Source organism: Rhinoraja longicauda, chromosome 7 (assembly GCF_053455715.1).
Source record: "Rhinoraja longicauda isolate Sanriku21f chromosome 7, sRhiLon1.1, whole genome shotgun sequence".
In the NCBI taxonomy this organism is placed as follows: domain Eukaryota; kingdom Metazoa; phylum Chordata; class Chondrichthyes; order Rajiformes; family Arhynchobatidae; genus Rhinoraja; species Rhinoraja longicauda.
The window spans coordinates 26812074-26831591 of record NC_135959.1 but is presented as its reverse complement, the minus strand read 5'-3'; the positions used below and the strand labels follow the sequence as shown (position 1 = coordinate 26831591).

At 42.6% G+C, this 19518-nt stretch overlaps 1 protein-coding gene across 13 annotated transcripts in view; it reads left to right on the top strand.

Annotated features, from left to right (window-relative positions):
- The window catches only part of LOC144595154 (Krueppel-like factor 12), a 229059-nt gene that overhangs the window by 164484 nt on the left and 45057 nt on the right, over positions 1–19518 (top strand). For all 13 annotated transcript variants that reach the window (XM_078402284.1, XM_078402290.1, XM_078402291.1 and 10 more), the window contains one exon: positions 16399–16503. In XM_078402284.1, the coding sequence (XP_078258410.1) occupies positions 16399–16503 (105 nt within the window). The remainder of the gene's footprint in view (positions 1–16398; positions 16504–19518) is intronic.

Here is a 19518-nt window from a genome sequence, read left to right as displayed (position 1 = left end):
TCCTCAAATTGGCACATATCTAATAATTCCAAGACAATAGACAATAGGTGCAGGAGGCGGCCATTCGGCCCTTCGAGCCAGCACCGCCATTCAATGTGATCATGGCTGATCATTCTCAATCAGTACCCCGTTCCTGCCTTCACCCCATACCCCCTGACTCCGCTATCCTTAAGAGCTCTATCTAGCACTCTCTTGAATGCATTCAGAGAATTGGCCTCCACTGCCTTCTGAGGCAGAGAATTCCACAGATTCACAACTCTCTGACTGAAAAAGTTTTTCCTCATCTCAGTTCTAAATGGCCTACCCCTTATTCTTAAACTGTGGCCCCTTGTTCTGGACTCCCCCAACATTGGGAACATGTTTCCTGCCTCTAACGTGTCCAACCCCTTCATAATCATATACGTTTCATAAGATCTCCTCTCATCCTTCTAAATTCCAGTGTATACAAGCCTAGTCGCTCCAGTCTTTCAACATATGACAGTCCCGCCATTCCGAGAATTAACCTAGTAAACCTACGCTGCACGCCCTCAAAAGCAAGAATATCCTTCCTCAAATTTGGAGACTAAAGCTGCACACAGTACTCCAGGTGCTGTCTCACTAGGGCCCTGTACAACTGCAGAAGGACCTCTTTGCTCCTATACTCAACTCCTCTTGTTATGAAGGCCAACATTCCATTGGCTTTCTTCACTGCCTGCTGTACCTGCATGCTTCATTTCAGTGACTGATGCACTAGGACACCCAGATCTCGTTGTACGTCCCCTGTTCCTAACTTGACACCATTCAGATAATACTCTGCCTTCCTATTCTTACCACCAAAGTGGATAACCTCACACTTATCCACATTAAACTGCATCTGCCCACTCACACAACCTGTCCAAGTCACCCTGCAACCTCATAGCATCTTCCTCACAGTTCACACTACCACCCAGCTTTGTATCATCTGCAAATTTGCTAATGGTACTTTTAATCCTTTCATCCAAGTCATTCATGTATATTGTAAATAGCTGCGGTCCCAGCACCAAGCCTTGCGGTACCCCACTAGTTACTGCCTGCCATTCTGAAAGGGACCCATTTATCTCCACTCTTTGCTTTCTGTCTGTCAACCAATTTTCTATCCATGTCAGTACCCTACCTCCAATACCATGTGCTCTAATTTTGCCCACTAATCTCCTATGTGGAACCTTGTCAAAGGCTTTCTGAAAGTCAAGGTACACCACATCCACCGGCTCTCCCCTGTCAATTTTCCTAGTTACATCCACAAAGAATTCCAGAAGATTAGTCAAGCATGATTTCCCCTTCGTAAATCCATGCTGACTCTGAACAATCCTGTTACTACTATCCAAATGCTCTGCAATTTCGTCTTTTATAATTGACTCCAGCATCTTCCCCACCACTGATGTTAGATTAACTGGTCTATAATTTCCCCTTTTCTCTCTCCCTCCTTTCTTAAAAAGTGGGACAACGTTAGAACGACAAAAGTCAAAAGTGTTTTACTGTCAAATGTCCCGATAACGGAATAATGAAAGTCTTACTTGCAACAGCACAACAGATATGTAAACATAGCACTCTAAAACCACAATAACAAAAGAAAGTTCAGTGTATATATGGATTTACGTGTGTGTGTGCATGTGTGTATATTTATGTGTGTGTATGTATGTGTATATGTAAGCATGTGTGTGTGGGTGTATGTATATATGTGTACACGTGTGTGTGTGTGTGTATATATATATATATACCTTACAGCTAAATAAACTGACAATAATAGTTGTGATGTTGCTTTCCATTTTTAACGACTAGTGATAGTGCACACTAATATCTAATCACAATGGCCACTACAACACCCAGATTGTGGGCAATATCTTCCTGCTTTATTTTATATTGTTGCACTGCAGCTAAAGAATGATTCATTCAGAATTTCCAGTCAGGAGCAATGGTCCCCCTTGAGCCTGAGAAACATTTCCAACAAAGATCACTGTGACGAGAACATGCCCTTGTTTTCTGATGTTGCTTTTGTGCAACGTGAATTCCAACATATCCCCGGTGCCCAATAACTGTGTTGTCATCAAGCTGCCAGAACAAGAGCTCTCCTTATCCCAATCCCATTATCTCCAGACAGGGAGATTCATGCCATTCAGCGGGATCTATCTGTGGTGCAGTATTGTGATTTGACATCTTTCCAATTCCACTTTGTGTTAGTTCAACATTTAGAGCTGTTGAATTGGACTTAACCACTAGATTCTTTTTCAGTCAGGAGCTGTGATAACTGTGATATGGGTGGGATCCAAGCTCATTTTGCTGATCAGAGTCTTTCGAGGTGAAGGGTGCAGGTGAATAAAAGCTGGAATAGAATAGTTGGGTTGCATCCTTGCATTGCACCCATAGGCTTTTAGATAGACACATGGATATGCATGGAATAGTGGGATATGGAATATGTGCAGGCAGATGAGAATAATTTATCTTGGTGTCATTTTTGTCACTGTGGGCCAAAGGGCCTATTCCTGTACTGTATGTTGCTATGTTCTACTATCTGAAAGAATGCTAGAGTGTTTGCTGCTGACTTACACTGTGCACATATAACTTTTAAATGTGGTTAAAAATATCCATTCTTTTATTTTTCTGTGCTCGTGCCAGGCAACTTGGAAATAATGAGGACATTTCTGGTGTTTGGTGATTATTTGAATTTATATGATGCATTTTATTTCATGAAATATTATATGCATTCTACAAAACAATGTAAGAGTAAAGCATTTGTCACCATTAAATACCCAAAAGCATCATCAGTCTACTGAGGTTATCCGAGCCCGGGTAAAATTATCGCTTCATTTAGTCATGTGGTATATTCAAATTCTAAGCACCTGTCAGAATATTCACAACCTTGCGGTCATATTATGTGCAAATGAAATCTGCGCCTCGTATCATGCTATCACGAAGACCGCGTATCTCTACTCTATTGTTGGCTCTGTGCCAGCTCCTTGCTGATGGAACCTTCATCCCTAGTTTTGTCACTCGTGTACTCTTCTATACTAATGCAATCCCAGCTGGTCTTCTCCATTCCATCTTTGCAATTGAAGTCTTTCAAAACTCTTTCAAAACTCATTTCCCACCTGACATCATGTCACCAAACGTAGACTGGCCGATCGCGGAAGACCTTCGCTCAGCCCGCCTGAACCTACCTGATCTCCTGGTTGCCGGACACTTTAATTCTCCATCCCATTCCTACACCGACCTTTCTGCCCTAGGTCTCCTCCATTGTCAGAGTGAGGCTAAATGCAAATTGGAGAAATAGCATCTCATATTCTGCTGGACAGCTTACAGCCCAATGATATGAATATTGATTTCTCTCATTTCAGGTTGCTCCCGCATTTCCTCTCTCTCTATCCCTCCCCCACCCAAGTCATACTAGCTTCTCATTTTCACCCTACAAACAGCTAACAATGGCCATTTTCCTTTATCATCATCACTTTTTTGCATATTTTTTGTTCATTGTTCTTTATTTCTCCACTTCACCGTCTATATCTCTCGTTTCCCTTATCCCCAACCATTTTGAAGAAGGGTCTTGACCCTCGGTGTCACCCATTCCTTTTCTCCAGAGATGGTGCCTGCCCTGCTGAGTCACTACAGCTTTTTGTATCTATCTTTGGTTTAAACCAGCATCTGCAGTTCCGTCCTACACATGTCCCATAAACTAATTTCCTACATTTCATATTTTTCATATTTTCAAATCCTCAGATGGTCTCATTGCTGCCTTTCTCTGAAACCAGCACTGTAACCTTTGGGGATATCTGTGCTTGACTTAATTCCTCCCACCGTTGGTGGCCCTGCCTTCAACTCTCGAGGTCATAAGTGATAGGAGCAGAATTAGGCCATTCAGCTCATCAAGTCTATTCCGTCATTCAATCATGGCTGATCTCTCTCACCCTCCTAACCCCATTCTCCTGCCTTCTCACCATAACCCATGACACCCGTACTGATCCAGAAACCTGGGGTACTTTCTCTGAATCCCTGCAACTCTTTTCATTCTTCCTCCTTTCAGTTCTGTAAACCAACCCATAAGATGCACCCTTTGGTTATCAGCTCTGATGTCTCATGGCGTGGTGCTACCTCAGTTTATTTGTTTGGTAATTTCCTGTTCAGATTGTTGAGATGCATTTGCTGTGCTATCTAAATTGGAATTTGTTGCTGGTGTCTTTGGATGGGGAGGTACAGCACCATAGTGGTAGAGTTGCAGACGTACAGCGCCAGAGACCCGGCTTCAATCCTAACTATGGGTGCTGTATGTACGGAGTTAGTGCTCTCTCCCTGTGACCGCATGGGTTTTCTCTGGGTGCTCCGGTTTCCTCCCACATTCCAAAGACGTGCAGGTTTGTAGGTTAATTGCCTTCTGTAAATTGTAACTGGTGTGCAGGATAGAACTAGAGTACGAGTGATCACTGGTCAGCATGGACTTGGCGGGCCGAAGGGCCTGTTTCCAAACTGTATTCCTGTACCTATCTGTGATCTCTAGAGATGATGCCTGGCCTGGCGATTTACTCCAGCACTTTGTGCCCTTTTATGTATTAACCATCAACTGCATATGTTTGTTTCTGTTAATACAATGATAATATCTCACTTCTAGTGGAAAATCAGCAATAGCGGACACCATTACTCACCCTGTGGTCCTTTGCAATGAGGGTTTACATTATTTACAGATGCAAAGTTATCATCCCATCATAAACCTGATTACAAATCCCTTTGTGGAATAGTTCTTCTGGGGTTATTGGATCACTGACACTAAACGCTTTTGTGGATGTATACCTCATTAAACATTAAAGCCTGCTCCAATCTTAGTACCATCACACAAGATGCATTTCAGAAGTGTTCCATTGTTGTAATGAAGTGGAAAGATCATGGGACAATAGTGTAGAATATTGCTGGATTCCTGCAATAAGTAAGTCATTTTTGAAAACAGGTCCTTCGGCCCACCGAGTCCGTACCGACCAGCGATCTCTGCACACTAACACTATCCCACACACACTTTGGACAATTTACAATTATACCAAGCTAATTAACCAACAAACTTGTAGGTCTTTGGAGTGTGGGAGGAAACCAGAGATCCCGGAGAACGCCCACGCAGGTCACGGGGAGAACGTACAAACTCCATACAGACAAAACCCATAGTCAGGATTGAACCCGGGCCTCTGGTGTGTTGGGCAGCAATTCTACCACTGCACCACCCGCCGTACCACTAATTGTGGTATTAACCACAAAAGTCACAGAGGCCTTTCATACTGCCAAAGATCTCAAACTATTTCACAGCAGTTTCATTGTTCTATGTCATGAAATCTTTGGAAAGGTGACGAGAGAGAGGTTTGTGTGGCGAGTCTAAATGGATAAATGTGAAGTAGAGAGGTGGACAATGTAAGCAGAGTCCTTGAATCATTTAAAGCGGAGGTAGGTAGACATTGGATAAGCAAGAGGGTGTTGGGGGTGGGAGGGGAGGTGAAAGGTTACCAAGGGTAGTCAAGAATGTAATTGCAATCAGATAATCCATGACCTTACAGGCCGGGGAGGCTGGCTTGAGGGTAATACGTTTGTCGTCCAGAGCTCAAGGTCTTGGTAGTTAAAGGCATGGCCTCTAATGTTGGATCATAAAATGAAAGAACAGGGTGACTGCTTATATCTCTGGGAGCTAAAGGACTGGAGGAGGTTAAAGTTGTAAATAAGGGCATTAAAAAATATTTTCAATTGGGTGCCATTCTTTTATTGATATTCTTTATGTTGAAATCAATTGCAATTCCTGCAGGGAAAAAAAAGTAGACGATGCAGACAAAAAAATAAATGTATTGCATTTTCTATATAATATGTGGGATAGTTAAGTTTATGTGTCAGATCATTATCAATGGAGGTTTGTAAGATCTCCCAAGCCACAAGAATTAAGTGGATTTTCAAGCAAACCGTTGGAATATCTGTAAATAGTCTTCTGCTTAATCATGTAAATCTGCCTTAATGAACGATGATGGAGGCAAGTCTATTATCTCAGAAACATTTTGTGACAAAATGAAATTAAATGAGAATGGTTTTGTTTCAATTTAATTGAAGAATGTTGTCAATTATATGACCAGTAATGTGTTCCGGTCTCAATCATATGCTTCCTGAGCCATGGTGAAGAGTGCAGTATAAAATCAGCAGCAACTCCTTCTTTTCCATTCAATGGCTTTGCCCGTCTCTTTTCCTCCTTGCCATCTGATCTCTTGTCAAGTGCCAAAGGGCTACTGTCAACCAGTGAGCAGAGTTTAGTTTAGTTTATTGTCACGCGTCTTGTGGTGCGGTGAAAAGCTTTTGTCTCGTGCTACCCATTCAGTGGAAGGACAACACACGATTTAACAGCTAGCCATCCACAGTGTGCAGATACATGATAAAGGCAATATCGTGAATAACGTTTAGCGCAAGATAAAGCCAGTAAAGTCCAATCAAAAGTTAGTATGAGGGTCTCCAATGAAGTCGATAATAATTCAATGAGTCTATGGGGACCACCATGTGCATTCTATCTCTAACTTCTGAATGAAAATAATGCAGAAGTTATCTCTGTACATGGGAATCTTGAGAAATCTTTTTTTCCTCATTTTTTAACATCATAACATAAATGAGATTGGAGGACAATATCTCATAGCGTGGCAAAAGCATAAATATTGTCTCCTGCTCTTAACCTATGAAGGGCGATAGGATCTGGTGAGGAATGGCAGTGTGATATTTTAAAATGCATTCTTCCTTTTGTTTTACATCTGTGGATGTTATTAAGTTTTCTTTATTCAGGGCTTCCAAAACATATTTAAATTGGATTAATGCTGTGTGGCTGAAACTCTGATTTAAAAAAAAACTAGAAGAGATTTGCCAGGTGGACTCAATCATATAAGATCCTGAAAATAATTGAATTCATTTATAAGGATTGGTAGAAACAAGTAACTGTAGATGCTGGTTTACAAAAAAAGACAAAGTCCTGGAGTACAAAAAATATGAGGTTATGCCTTGGTGAGAGATCACATCTAGAGTTCAGCTAAGACTTCTTTAAGGTAAGATGTTAATGCGTTGGAAGCAGTTCAGGGACTGATTAGACTGATACCTAGAATGGGAGGTTATCTTTTCAGGAGAGTTTTGCCAGGCCGGACTTGTACGTGCCAGAATTTAGAAAATTTGAGGTATGATTTGATTGAAACAAATAATCCCACGAGGGGACCTGGCAGGGCAGATGTAAAGAGTTTGTTTCCTCTTGCGGGAGAATCGAGAACTAAGGGTCACTGTTTAAAAGTAAACAGTCACACACTTAAGATAGAGGTGATTCACTTTTCATCTCACAACTGGTCGTGAGGTCTTGGATCTTTCTTCTGAAAGATTGGCAGAAGCAGAGTCTTTGAACATTTGTAACGCTTAGGTGGATAGATATTTAAAAAACAAACAACTGAAAAGGTAGTGGGGTAGACAGGAATAGGGCTGTGGTTTCAATCAGATCAACCATCTTTTTAAATGGCAGCGCTGGCTCAGTGGACCTGTTACGACACCTAATTTGTATATTTGTATGTTATTCTTATGCATTACAAGCATCAGAAGAGTGCTAGTATCGCCATCCTTGTACCTTAAAGGAGACCTGTCTTTGTTGTAGCTGATTGTGACCTCTGACACCACCACCATTCTCTGTCAGCGTGCATGATTTGCCAATTTTCCTCCTATCCTTCCTTCCCTTTCTCAATTGTCAAACCTCCTCACAGCACCACCAGTGCTTCCCCCCCCCTCCCCACCCCACCCCACTTTGCCACCAACTGCTGATCACTGGACACTTTTGCCCCCCCCCCCCCCGGCTGTTTGCCCACCTTCACACTTGTTCAGCCGCCAAGTAATCGGACTTTACTGGATTTTTCTTGCACTAAACATTACTCACGTTATTCCCTTTATCATGTATCTGTACACTGTGGGTGGCTCGATTGTAATCATGTATTGTCTTTCCGCTGACTGGGTTAGCACGCAACAAAACCTTTTCACTGCACCTCGGTACATGTGGTAATAAAGTAAACTCAACACAAGTGGGAACAGAACAAACAAAAAATGAGACATACGAGACTGCAGACGAGCAGAATCAACGGGTGGGGAACTCGGCAGGCCATGCAGTATCTTTGGAGCGGAGTGGACAGGTGGGACCCATCTTCAAACAGTGTAGGACCCTCAGACCTCCCAACATTGCTGAGATGTCTGTCCTTTTCCTCGGCTTCCCCTTGGCTTAGACGGTAGCATGCATCCCTTTGAATAAGAAGTGTGAGGGTTCAGCTCCCCCATGAGGAACTTGAGCTACTTTAATGGTGATGCCAAAGTGCAGATAAGGGATTGAAGCAAGATTGTATTTTATGCTCCAGCAGGATATAACAGGTCAATTTTGAAGAGGTTCTGGAGAGTTATCCAGTACTGTCCCGCTCAATACTTACCCACAACACTGTTAAAAATAACAAACTACCTAGCCGATGCCATTATGGGAGTTACTGAGATCTTGCTGTGTGTAAAGAGCTGCTACAGGCCCGATATGACAACAGTAACAGCATCTTAGATGTACTTTATTGCTTGTAAAGCACTTTGGAACCTTTGTGAAAGGCATTATTTATCTCTAAATCTTCCTTTTTTCACTGCTGCTGTATTAATCTGCCCCAGAGCTATGTCTGATTCGATTTATTATAAAGAAGGACTCAACAGAGGTATATCCATTACAGTTGGCCACAGTACCTGTAGAAGAAAGGACAAAAAATTGCCCAGGACTCCTGATTACTTATTTAATGGTCACAACCACCACAACTGGGCATGGATATCAGATGAGAGTAGCCACAAAGCCTTCCATAGCCAAATGGTGTGTGATACACAATCTGAATAAACTGCTAGTTAGCTTCAACAAAATTTAGCTGAAGGTGGAAAAGGAAGGTATTTTTAAGGCACAGATTGACATATTCTGGATTAGTAAGGGTGTCAGGGATTATGGGGAGAAGGCAGGAGAATAGGGTTGAGAGGGAAAGATAGATCAGCCATGATTGAATGGCGGAGTAGACTCGATGGGCCGAATGGCCTAATTCTGCTCCTATAACTTTTGACCTTATGGAAGCTGCGAGTTAACAGAGCCAAAACAGGATAACAGTGCTCCTTTAAGGGAACAGAAACAAGAGCAGCTGAAGGCTAATGCATTTCTTTCTGTGCACAGGAAGAAAAGGGTGACCAGCAGGAATGTGAGAGGTTGAGCTAATTAAATGAGCCCAGCTTGGTCGATGTCTTGTGGTGCGCGAGACCATCAGTGAAGTCTGGAGCATGTGTTGGTCTTTAAAGATCAATTAAGAGCCATTATTAGCCAGGGAGGAGTACGGATATCCCTTGGAGAGAAAAGAAAACCCTGCAAAGAGAGAAAATGTCACATTTGCAGAATCATCAGAGTAAAATAACACACTGCCTCATGCCAATTTGCCTCAATGGTTTGCATTCCATAATTACAGCTCACATCATGGCTTCCACCAGTTAAATAAATAGGAACTCTATGCGGGTAACCTAACAAGCTCAGGCTAGATTTACATTAGGCAGGAAATGGTTTTGGGTAGACTGATGGGACTGAAGGCTGATAAATCCCCAGGGCCTGATGGTCTGCATCCCAGGGTACTTAAGGAGGTGGCTCTAGAAATAGTGGAAGCATTGGAGATCATTTTTCAATGTTCTATAGATTCAGGATCAGTTCCTGTGGATTGGAGGATAGCAAATGTTATCCCACTTTTTAAGAAAGGAGGGAGAGAGAAAACGGGTAATTATAGACCAGTTAGTCTGACATCAGTGGTGGGGAAGATGCTGGAGTCAATTATAAAAGACGAAATTGCTGAGCATTTGGATAGCAGTAACAGGATCATTCCGAGTCAGCATGGATTTACGAAGGGGAAATCATGCTTGACAAATCTACTGGAATTTTTTGAGGATGTACCTAGGAAAATTGACAGGGGAGAGTCAGTGGATGTGGTGTACCTCGACTTTCAGAAAGCCTTCGACAAGGTCCCACATAGGAGATTAGTGGGCAAAATTAGAGCACATGGTATTGGGGGTAGGGTGCTGACATGGATAGAAAATTGGTTGACAGACAGAAAGCAAAGAGTGGGGATAAATGGGTCCCTTTCGGAATGGCAGGCAGTGACCAGTGGGGTACCGCAAGGTTCGGTGCTGGGACCCCAGCTATTTACGATATACATTAATGACTTAGATGAAGGGATTAAAAGTACCATTAGCAAATTTGCAGATGATACTAAGCTGGGGGGTAGTGTGAATTGTGAGGAAGATGCAATAAGGCTGCAGGGTGACTTGGACAGGTTGTGTGAGTGGGCGGATACATGGCAGATGCAGTTTAATGTAGATAAGTGTGAGGTTATTCACTTTGGAAGTAAGAATAGAAAGGAAGATTATTATCTGAATGGTGTCAAGTTAGGAAGAGGGGATGTTCAACGAGGTCTGGGTGTCCTAGTGCATCAGTCACTGAAAGGAAGCATGCAGGTACAGCAAGAGGGCCCTGGTGAGACCGCACCTGGAGTACTGTGTGCAGTTTTGGTCTCCAAATTTGAGGAAGGATATTCTTGCTATTGACGGCGTGCAGCGTAGGTTCACTAGGTTAATTCCCGGAATGGCGGGACTGTCGTATGTTGAAAGGCTGGAGCAATTAGGCTTGTATACACTGGAATTTAGAAGGATGAGAGGGGATCTTATTGAAACATATAAGATAATTAGGAGATTGGACACATTAGAGGCAGGAAACATGTTCCCAATGTTGGGGGAGTCCAGAACAAGGGGCCACAGTTTAAGAATAAGGGGTAGGCCATTTAGAACGGAGATGAGGAAGAACTTTTTCAGTCAGAGAGTGGTGAAGGTGTGGAATTCTCTGCCTCAGAAGGCAGTGGAGGCCAGTTTGTTGGATGCTTTCAAGAGAGAGCTGGATAGAGCTCTTAAGGATAGCGGAGTGAGGGGGTATGGGGAGAAGGCAGGAACGGGGTACTGATTGAGAGTGATCAGCCATGATCGCATTGAATGGCGGTGCTGGCTCGAAGGGCTGAATGGCCTACTCCTGCACCTATTGTCTATTGTCTATTTAAACAGGTAGAAAAAATCTGCAGAAACTAAGTCCTCTGATCATGCAAGTAAAAGATCAAATGCATCAAAATGGCTCCTACAGGGAATAGGCCATGTTCTATTTCTAGGGTTAACTTGACCTCTAAAATTTGATAACAGAAGCACTTACAGAAGGCCAACCATGCATTTTATTTTTGAGCAAATAGATTCCTGATTTTCCAATTGAATCCCGGAGATGGTTTGGATAAAATCCCTGATCTCTGCTGGCCACAAGGGGCTTAGAGCAATTAAGAAGAACACACAATGTAGGAGCAAGTATGGGGCATTTGGTTCTTGGCTCTGCTATTCAACAAGATCATGGCTGCTCTTCCAACTCAACACACGTTTCCTGCCCTATCACCGTATCACTTTCCACTAATATCCAAAAGTCTACTGAACTTGAGCTCAGAGCATCCACAACCTTCAGGGGCTGTATATTCCAAAGACTACTATTGCAGGTACTATCGCAACGATTAAGAAACATTTGGACATGTCCATGGATGGGACAGGTTTAGATATGGGCCAAACGCAGACAGGTGGGACTAGGGTAGATGGGGCATGTTGGGCCAAAGGGCCTGTTTCCACGCTGTATAAGAGACCCTCGGACCATCTTTGATCAGATTTTACCCTGTACTAAACATTATTCACGTTATTTCCCTTTATCATGTATCTGTACACTGGGTGGCTAGATTGTAACCACGCATTGTCTTTTCGCTGACTGGTTAGCATGCAACAAAAGCTTTTCACTGTAACCGGTACACGTGACAATAAACTAAACTCAACTCTATGACCACCATTGTACAGTTCAATGTTCTGAATGAAGATATTGGTCTTCATTTTCAGTCCTAAATGGCCTATCCTTATTTTGATACAGAAAGAGCTAATTTTAGGTTCTTCAGACAGGAGAAATATCCTCCCCATAAATTCTGTCAGGTCCTGGAAGAATTGTGTTTGATTCAATGAGGTCGCCCCTAATTCTTTTAGATATTAGAGAAAAGAGGCTTAGGCTCCACAATCTCTCCTCAAGTATCACAGTCTCAATCCCAATAATCATTCCAGTGAACCTTCATAACACTCCCTCAGTAACAATATGTTTTCTATGGGGACTATGACGTAATCTCACCAAGGCATAGCATTGTAAAAAAACATATTTACTCTTGTACTCAAATCCTCTTTTAAGAAAGGCTAACATACCATTTATCTTCCTAAAGGCCTGTTGTAATTACTGATCAGTAGATGCTCAAGAGTGTTTTTATTATCATATGTCCCAAAACGGTACAATGAAATTCTTATTTGCAACATCACAACAGATATATTAAGATAGTACTTGGTAGACACAATGATAAATAACAAAAAGAAGTTTAAGATATAAAAAAAAGGAAACCATACAGTGCAAAGACAAAAAACAGCCCCTGTGCAATCAAAGCAGTTCTTTGTTCAGGGTTTAGTTGAAGTTTGTAGTGTGCAATTGCCTGATGGCTGTAGGGAAGAAGCTGTTCCTGAACCTAGACATTACATTTTTCAGGCTCCTATACCTTCTTCACAATGACATGAGTGAAATGAAAGCATGGTCACGGTGATGAGAGTTCTTAATGGATGCTGGCTGCCATTTTGAGTCAGCGACTGTTGTAGATTCCTTCGATGGTGGGGAGGTCAGTACCCGTGATGAACTGGGCAGTGTACAGCACTGTTTGTAATCGCCTTCATTCATGGGCACAAGTTGACAAACCAGCCCGTGATGCAACCAGTCAATATGCTCTCTACTGTACACTGTCGAAGTTCATCGTCAAACCTGCTGCTGTCCACATGCTGATGTCAATATAAATTACACATTTAGTTACATAGCAGTCCGTAGCTTCGAGTGAACTCATAGCTGCAGTGGCTCAGAGGGAACGAGCAAAAAATTAAAACTGGTGGACTGAAGAGACATGCACATCCCGGTAAATTATTACACTTTAGCTCTGATAACTAGCAAACATGGTACCAGACTAGCAGATTTTCTGGACTATTGGATGTCATTTCTTTTTATATTCAGCAGTTTTAATTCACATTTTGTGATGTTACTCAGCATTATAATATTTTGCTTCTGGTGAAACAGGAAAGTTTCTAAGGCTAAGATAGACACAAAAAGCTGGAGGAACTCAGCGGTTCAGACAGCATCTCTGGAGAAAAGGAATAGGTAACGTTTTGGGTCGAGACCCTTCTTCAGTTTATAAGGCTCTCAGGAAACAGGGTCCCGATATGGAGAAGGGTGGGCGGGAATCATTGCCTGGAAAGTCAGAAGCTAAACTATCGGGATTTCCAAAATGTAAAATAGTAGGTTTTTGGAACTTTACTGTAAAAATATTTTCATTAACTTCAACTTCATTAAATCAACTTACAGCCTCACTTGGTTACCTCCCAGTAGCTGAGTTCTCCCATTTATTTGTATAGGCTGCAGTATTTGTGCAGATTTTCCAGCATCTAAGTTCCCGCTGCCATGTTGAATTCCCAGAGGACGTTCATGGGTGCTGATGTCTGAGGGCTGGGTCTCGACCAAAAGGCTATGTTATAGCATCAACTCTGAAACTGCTCAGATACAGGACTATGTTGTTGGAGGGTCAGCCCTGGTGTTATAACAAGGAACTGCAGATGCTGATTTATGTTAAAGAAAGACACAAAATGCTGGAATAACTCAGCGGGTCAGGCAGCTTCTCCACTGATCATGGATTGGTGATGTTTCCAGCCAGGGCCTTTCTTCAGACTGATTGCAGGGGGCCGGGAGGAATGCTGGAAACGAGAAGGGGGAGGACAATAGCCAATAATAGGTGAATGCAGGTGAGGGGTACTTTCCCCACCCAAAACCACCCCTTACCCCACCAACCGCTGGAGATCTAGCATCTGTCCCTTTACCTCCTCCCTCGCCTCCTTCTCGGGATCCCAGCGGTCCTTCCAGGTGAGACAGAGGTCTACGTGCACCTCCTCTAACCTCATCTACTGCATCTGATGCTGCCAATGTGGCCTCTTATACATCAGCGAGATAAAGTGTAGACTCGGTGACCACTTTGCCGATCACTTGAGCTCGATTCGCCAAGGCCCACTGGATCTCCCGGTTGCTAACCATTTTATCTCATCCTCCCATTCCCATACTGGCCTTTCTGTGCTGGGTCTCCACCATTGACAGAGTGAGGCCACATTCAAACTGGAGGAACAGCTTCGTCAGCTTACCACCCAACGGCATGAACATTGAATTCTCCAATTTTTGGGAACTAACCTATAAACAGCACTCTTGCCCCTCCCCTTTCTCCCTCAAGTCCCCCACCCCCTTCTTCCCGTTGTTCCCAATGTTGGGGGAGTCCAGAACCAGGGGCCACAGTTTAAGAATATGGGGTAGGCCATTTAGAACTGAGATGAGGAAATACTTTTTCACGCAGAGAGTTGTAAATCTGGGGAATTCTCTGCCTCAGGAGGCAGTGGAGGCCAATTCTCTGGATGCTTTCAAGAGAGAGTTAGATAGAACTCTTAATGATAGCGGACTCGGGGGGTATGAGGAGAGGGCAGGATTGGGGTACTGATTGTGAATGATCAGCCATGATCATATTGAATGACGGTGCTGGCTCGAAGGGCCGAATAGCCTACTCCTGCACCTATTGTCTATTGTCCTCTCCCCCCCTCCCCTGAACCCTGGCTGACCTTGTTCCCCTCCCCCAGCCCCCCCTCCCCCAGCCCCCCCTCCCCTTCCCCATACATGGCCTCCAAATGGGTGCACAATTCATAACTTTTTTTTAAATCCAAGCGTAACAATTTGCAGCTCTTTATCCTTTTCAATCCTGGTGTGTTTGTTGTTTAACATCCTTTCCAAATGAAAACATACTTAGATCCTTGCATGTGGCCCAACTGAAGGTAATCAGAGAAGTATAATTTTAGTTTTGGTTCAATTCAGCTGCATTATTATTGTCTTCACAGAGGTCTATGTAAAAGATGTAACGTATGTGATTCATAGCCATTGCTTCACACAGTGGAACATACTGTTTATTTCACCACAAGTCTGTTGCTAGGGGTTTATCCAATCACCAAAGAATGTGAATCACAAACACTTGAAACAAATCCTTTTTTTTAAAATGGAATATTGCTGAATCAGCTTTTTTGTTTAGACTTATAAGAGATTCAGCTGAAAATTGGATTGTAAAACGGTTGATTCATGAGTTAGATATTTTATCCAACACATAGTATTTGCTACGGAAAGTGATAGGTGCGTTTTGCATATTTTATAAGCTACTTGAACCAAGTGTAACCATAGACAATACAAGGAGGCAGTTAACTAATCAGCATGTATATAATGACAGTCCAATGATGTTCCAAATTAGTGGTACTCAATAGCTGATTGGAATGTCCCAGTCTGACATTGTAATCCCCCATACAATTGTTCATCTTCCATTGAGGAATTTGCTGCAGAAAGCCCATCAATATTAACATTAGAACTCAGTCAACCTATCCTCATCGAGGATGGACACAAAATGCTGGATTGACTCAACGGGTCAGGCAGCATCTCTGCAGAAAAGGAATAGGTAACATTTTGGGCTGAGGCCCTTCTTCAGACCAATCCTCTTCAAATATAGCCATGTCTGGACATGTGTGCTTTTTGGGGTTGTTTTAGCATCAAAGCTATGTCTGTGAACTATGAAGCCAGTGACAACTGGAAAAATAACCTGGAGACATAATTTGAAATCCCACACGACAAATTATAATGTGATCAATTAGACGAATCAGGAATATAATATCAGTGATCGTGATCGTGAAATCATCAGTTTGTGATAAAATCTCATCTGATTCACTGATGGAAGTGATTCTCAGCGAAGTGGTTGACCCTCAATTAGTTTCATTTAGTTCATTGTTACGTGTACCAAGGTATAGTGAGAAGGTTTTTTGTTGCGTGCTAACAAGTCAGCGGAAAGACTATACACCATTACAATCGAGCTGCCACAGTTTACAGATACAGGATAAAGGATATAACATTTAGTGCAAGATAAAGTCCAGTAAAGTCCGATTAAAGATAGTCCGAGGGTCTTCAATGAGGTAGTCCGAGGGTATTCAGTTGCTCTTTAGAATGGCAATATTATTTAAGGACAACTACAAACTGAACGTATTCACTATTCTTGACAGCAATATCTGCATCCCTTGAATGAACTATAAAATAATTAAATGTTCTGTAGTTAGTTGAACTAAGTGCACCCTAATGTTTCACTGCATATATGTAATCATGTTTCTTGCCTCCAAATATAGTGGATGCTCAGCAGTGCATCATGAAAAAGCCCTTCAGTCTACAGCCACACAGTATTGTTCCACACAACCATACCTGGCACCATACTGTCATTGAGAGAGAGATAGGTAAGTGGCGGCATTATCAGTTATCTGAATGACTTTCAAACATGTCCTCCAACCTTTCTATTCCACTCCTTGAATACTGTAGGCCCTGATATCAGTAGGCGAGGCTTTAAAAAAAGGCAAAAGTCCTGACACTTCCAAGGGAGAAGAGCTGCTGCCGATCTCAGCGGCGGGACCTCACCGACATTTTGTTTTGTTTCATTTCCTGCCTGGCAGACGACCAGATAAACCGTCTGGCCTCTGAGGATAGATGGAACGGGAGCAACAGGGAGGCTAGAGTGGGGATCCTCATTGTACCACATTGAGAAGCATCCTGAGTCAACTCAGTCTGATGGGGAGGAGAGTCCTGATCACAAGCTGATCACATCATGGAGCCGCTGAAATCTGTAACAGTGGCAAGGCATGATGTCTCTTTTCAAAGCAGCTTTCAGTTCTACACACACCTGACAGAGTTAAGTCTACACATCATCATTTTGCCATTAACTCAAGGTGTAGTTTAGTTTATTGTCATGTGTAAGGCTTCCGTTGCGTGTTAACCAGTCAGCGGAAAGACAAGACACGATTACAATCGAGCCATCCACAGAATTGGTGGCAGAGAAGATGATAACCATTCTAATCTGTTTCACTGAGTGAAAAATAAACTATTGAGAAACTCAGTGGGTCAGGCTGCAACTGGGGAGTGATATGGACAGGCAGTGTTTCTGGTTCTGGGCCTTTATTCAGACATTCAGCAAACATGTGCCATTCCTAGTCTTTAACACTTGAAGGAGGTCACAAGACAGTGGGGAGGGTGCAGACCTGTGGGGAGGGTGCACCCCCAAAATCAGCTGTTCAGAGATGATGGATCAAATGGCCTGCTGATTATTTCCAATATTGCGAACTGTTTTAAAAAAAATCTTTATTGCTATCTAATTCACTTCATGGGTAATGCATGTAGAGAGACCAAGTGCTGTCCAGAATATAACAACTGCCTTCACTTTAAAACAGTGGGGAAAGATATAATTAGCCTCGAGATTCACTTAATAAGTATCCTAGAGATTCACTTCTGGGATAGATGTTTGGTCACATGGAACAATATTCTAATATCCAAAATCAATGAAAAGTATAATGCAAGCAGTTTTTACAACATTTAAAAGAAAGTGACTCTGGATCCAATGATTCTGTATCAGTGCAAATCATCCATTTGGTCTGAAGCCCTGCTTTGATACACACAGTCTATTCCTTCTTCAGCATGCTGATCTGTCCTTAAAAGTAATATCTCCTTCATTCAAGTCACATATTCCACAACATCATGGTGCAATAACCCCTCCCCCCCCCCCCACTCTCAATCCTAAAATTGTAATCATGATTATAAGCCTTTGAAGTTGACCATTCAATCACTAATTGCAGCCTGTTTCCACAATCGTCCCATCAAAACTTTTGAACACTTCCATTCAATCCCACTGCAGGTTCTTCCGTGATACAGCAACAAGACCCCCAAAAAATGCTTCCTTCATATAGCAGTAGCAATAAAGCAAATCCCAGGACCAGTATCAACAGGTGGCGCAGCGGTAGAGTTGCTGCTTTACAGCGCCAGAGACCCAGGTTCGATCCAGATTACGGGTACTGTCCATATGCAGTTTGTGCGTTCTCCCCATGGCCTGCGTGGGTTATCTCCGGTTTCTTCCCACTCCAAAGATGTACAGGTTTGTAGGTTAATTGGCTTGGTTATAAATGTAAACTTGTCCCTATTGTGTGTAGCAAAGTGTTAATGTGCGGGGAACTCTGGTCGGTGCGCTTAGTGGGCCGAGGGGCCTGTTTCCGGGATGTATCTTTAAACTAAACTAAATGACCCAAAAGTCTGGTTGAAGAAAAAGATTTTATGTGGCATGTTAAAGAAGTAAATGGTGAGAGTGGTAAAGAGGTTTAGAAAAGGAATTCCTCACATTTAGTGCCTTGGCAGCGTGACTACCAGTGATGAACCAGTTAAATCTGGGGATAAGCGAGAAGCCAGAGTTGGAGGAGTCCAGAATCCCAGTTTCCCAAATCTTTTTTTCCAAATTTGTACATGCTTGCATTTGGCAGGTCACGGTGTATTTGTTCTATACTCCATCAATGAGAAATTGGATTACAATTTCACATGTTACCTAATTTATCATCCAATCTGTCTCTTTTGCGTGCTTTGGAAAATTCCCGCACTTTCCTGTTTCACTTAGACTTGGATCCAGGATGAAGTAAAAACAGGAAAGCGCAGGAGTTTCCCTGTTTTCCAAGTTGTAAACTTATTTTTACAGCTACCAGAATAAGCACCAGATATCTTCCTGCTGTTAATACAGATATGTTATGACTGATTGAGGCTCTTTCTGAGAGTGCAGCAGGAGAGGATCATTGCCTGATCATGTCAACAACCACGATAAATGTCTGGATGGAAATATTTGAGGATAAAACAAGAATGCCCATGAGCAGAAAGCAAATGCCTCTGTTAACTGGAAAGCCGATACATTTTATAAAGCCTGTTCATTTTCAAATGAGTGATAGTGTTGCACTGCAAAAGTATAACATTATGGAATTCTTCAAGGTTTGAAAGGATAGTTACTCAGCGCTTGTTTCTCTTTGAGACCTGGGAGGAATGGTCTTGATATAGTCATCTTGCTAGGAGCAAGATATGGGTTTTTTTTCAGTCCGAGGGTATTGCATTTTGCAACTCTCCAGATGTTTGCAGGTACTCAGTTACAGAAAGTATTTGGGACTGAGAATCAGTAAAGTTATGGATACCAAGGGAATTTAAAGATATGGGGATGAGGTAGGAAAATGCATACAAGTTCTCCCCAGGATTCAGATGCCTGACGTGTGGGCATCCCCTATGTACAAAGTAGTGTTTGGGAAACCAACGGGTAGTTGGGGTTAGATTTGCCCACAGTTGTGGGACAACAGGCATCTTCTGCCAGTAGGGAATGGGATATTTCATAAATCCATAAATTAAAGGAGCAGGATTAGGCCATTCATCCCATCAAGTCTACTCCACCATTCAATCATTCT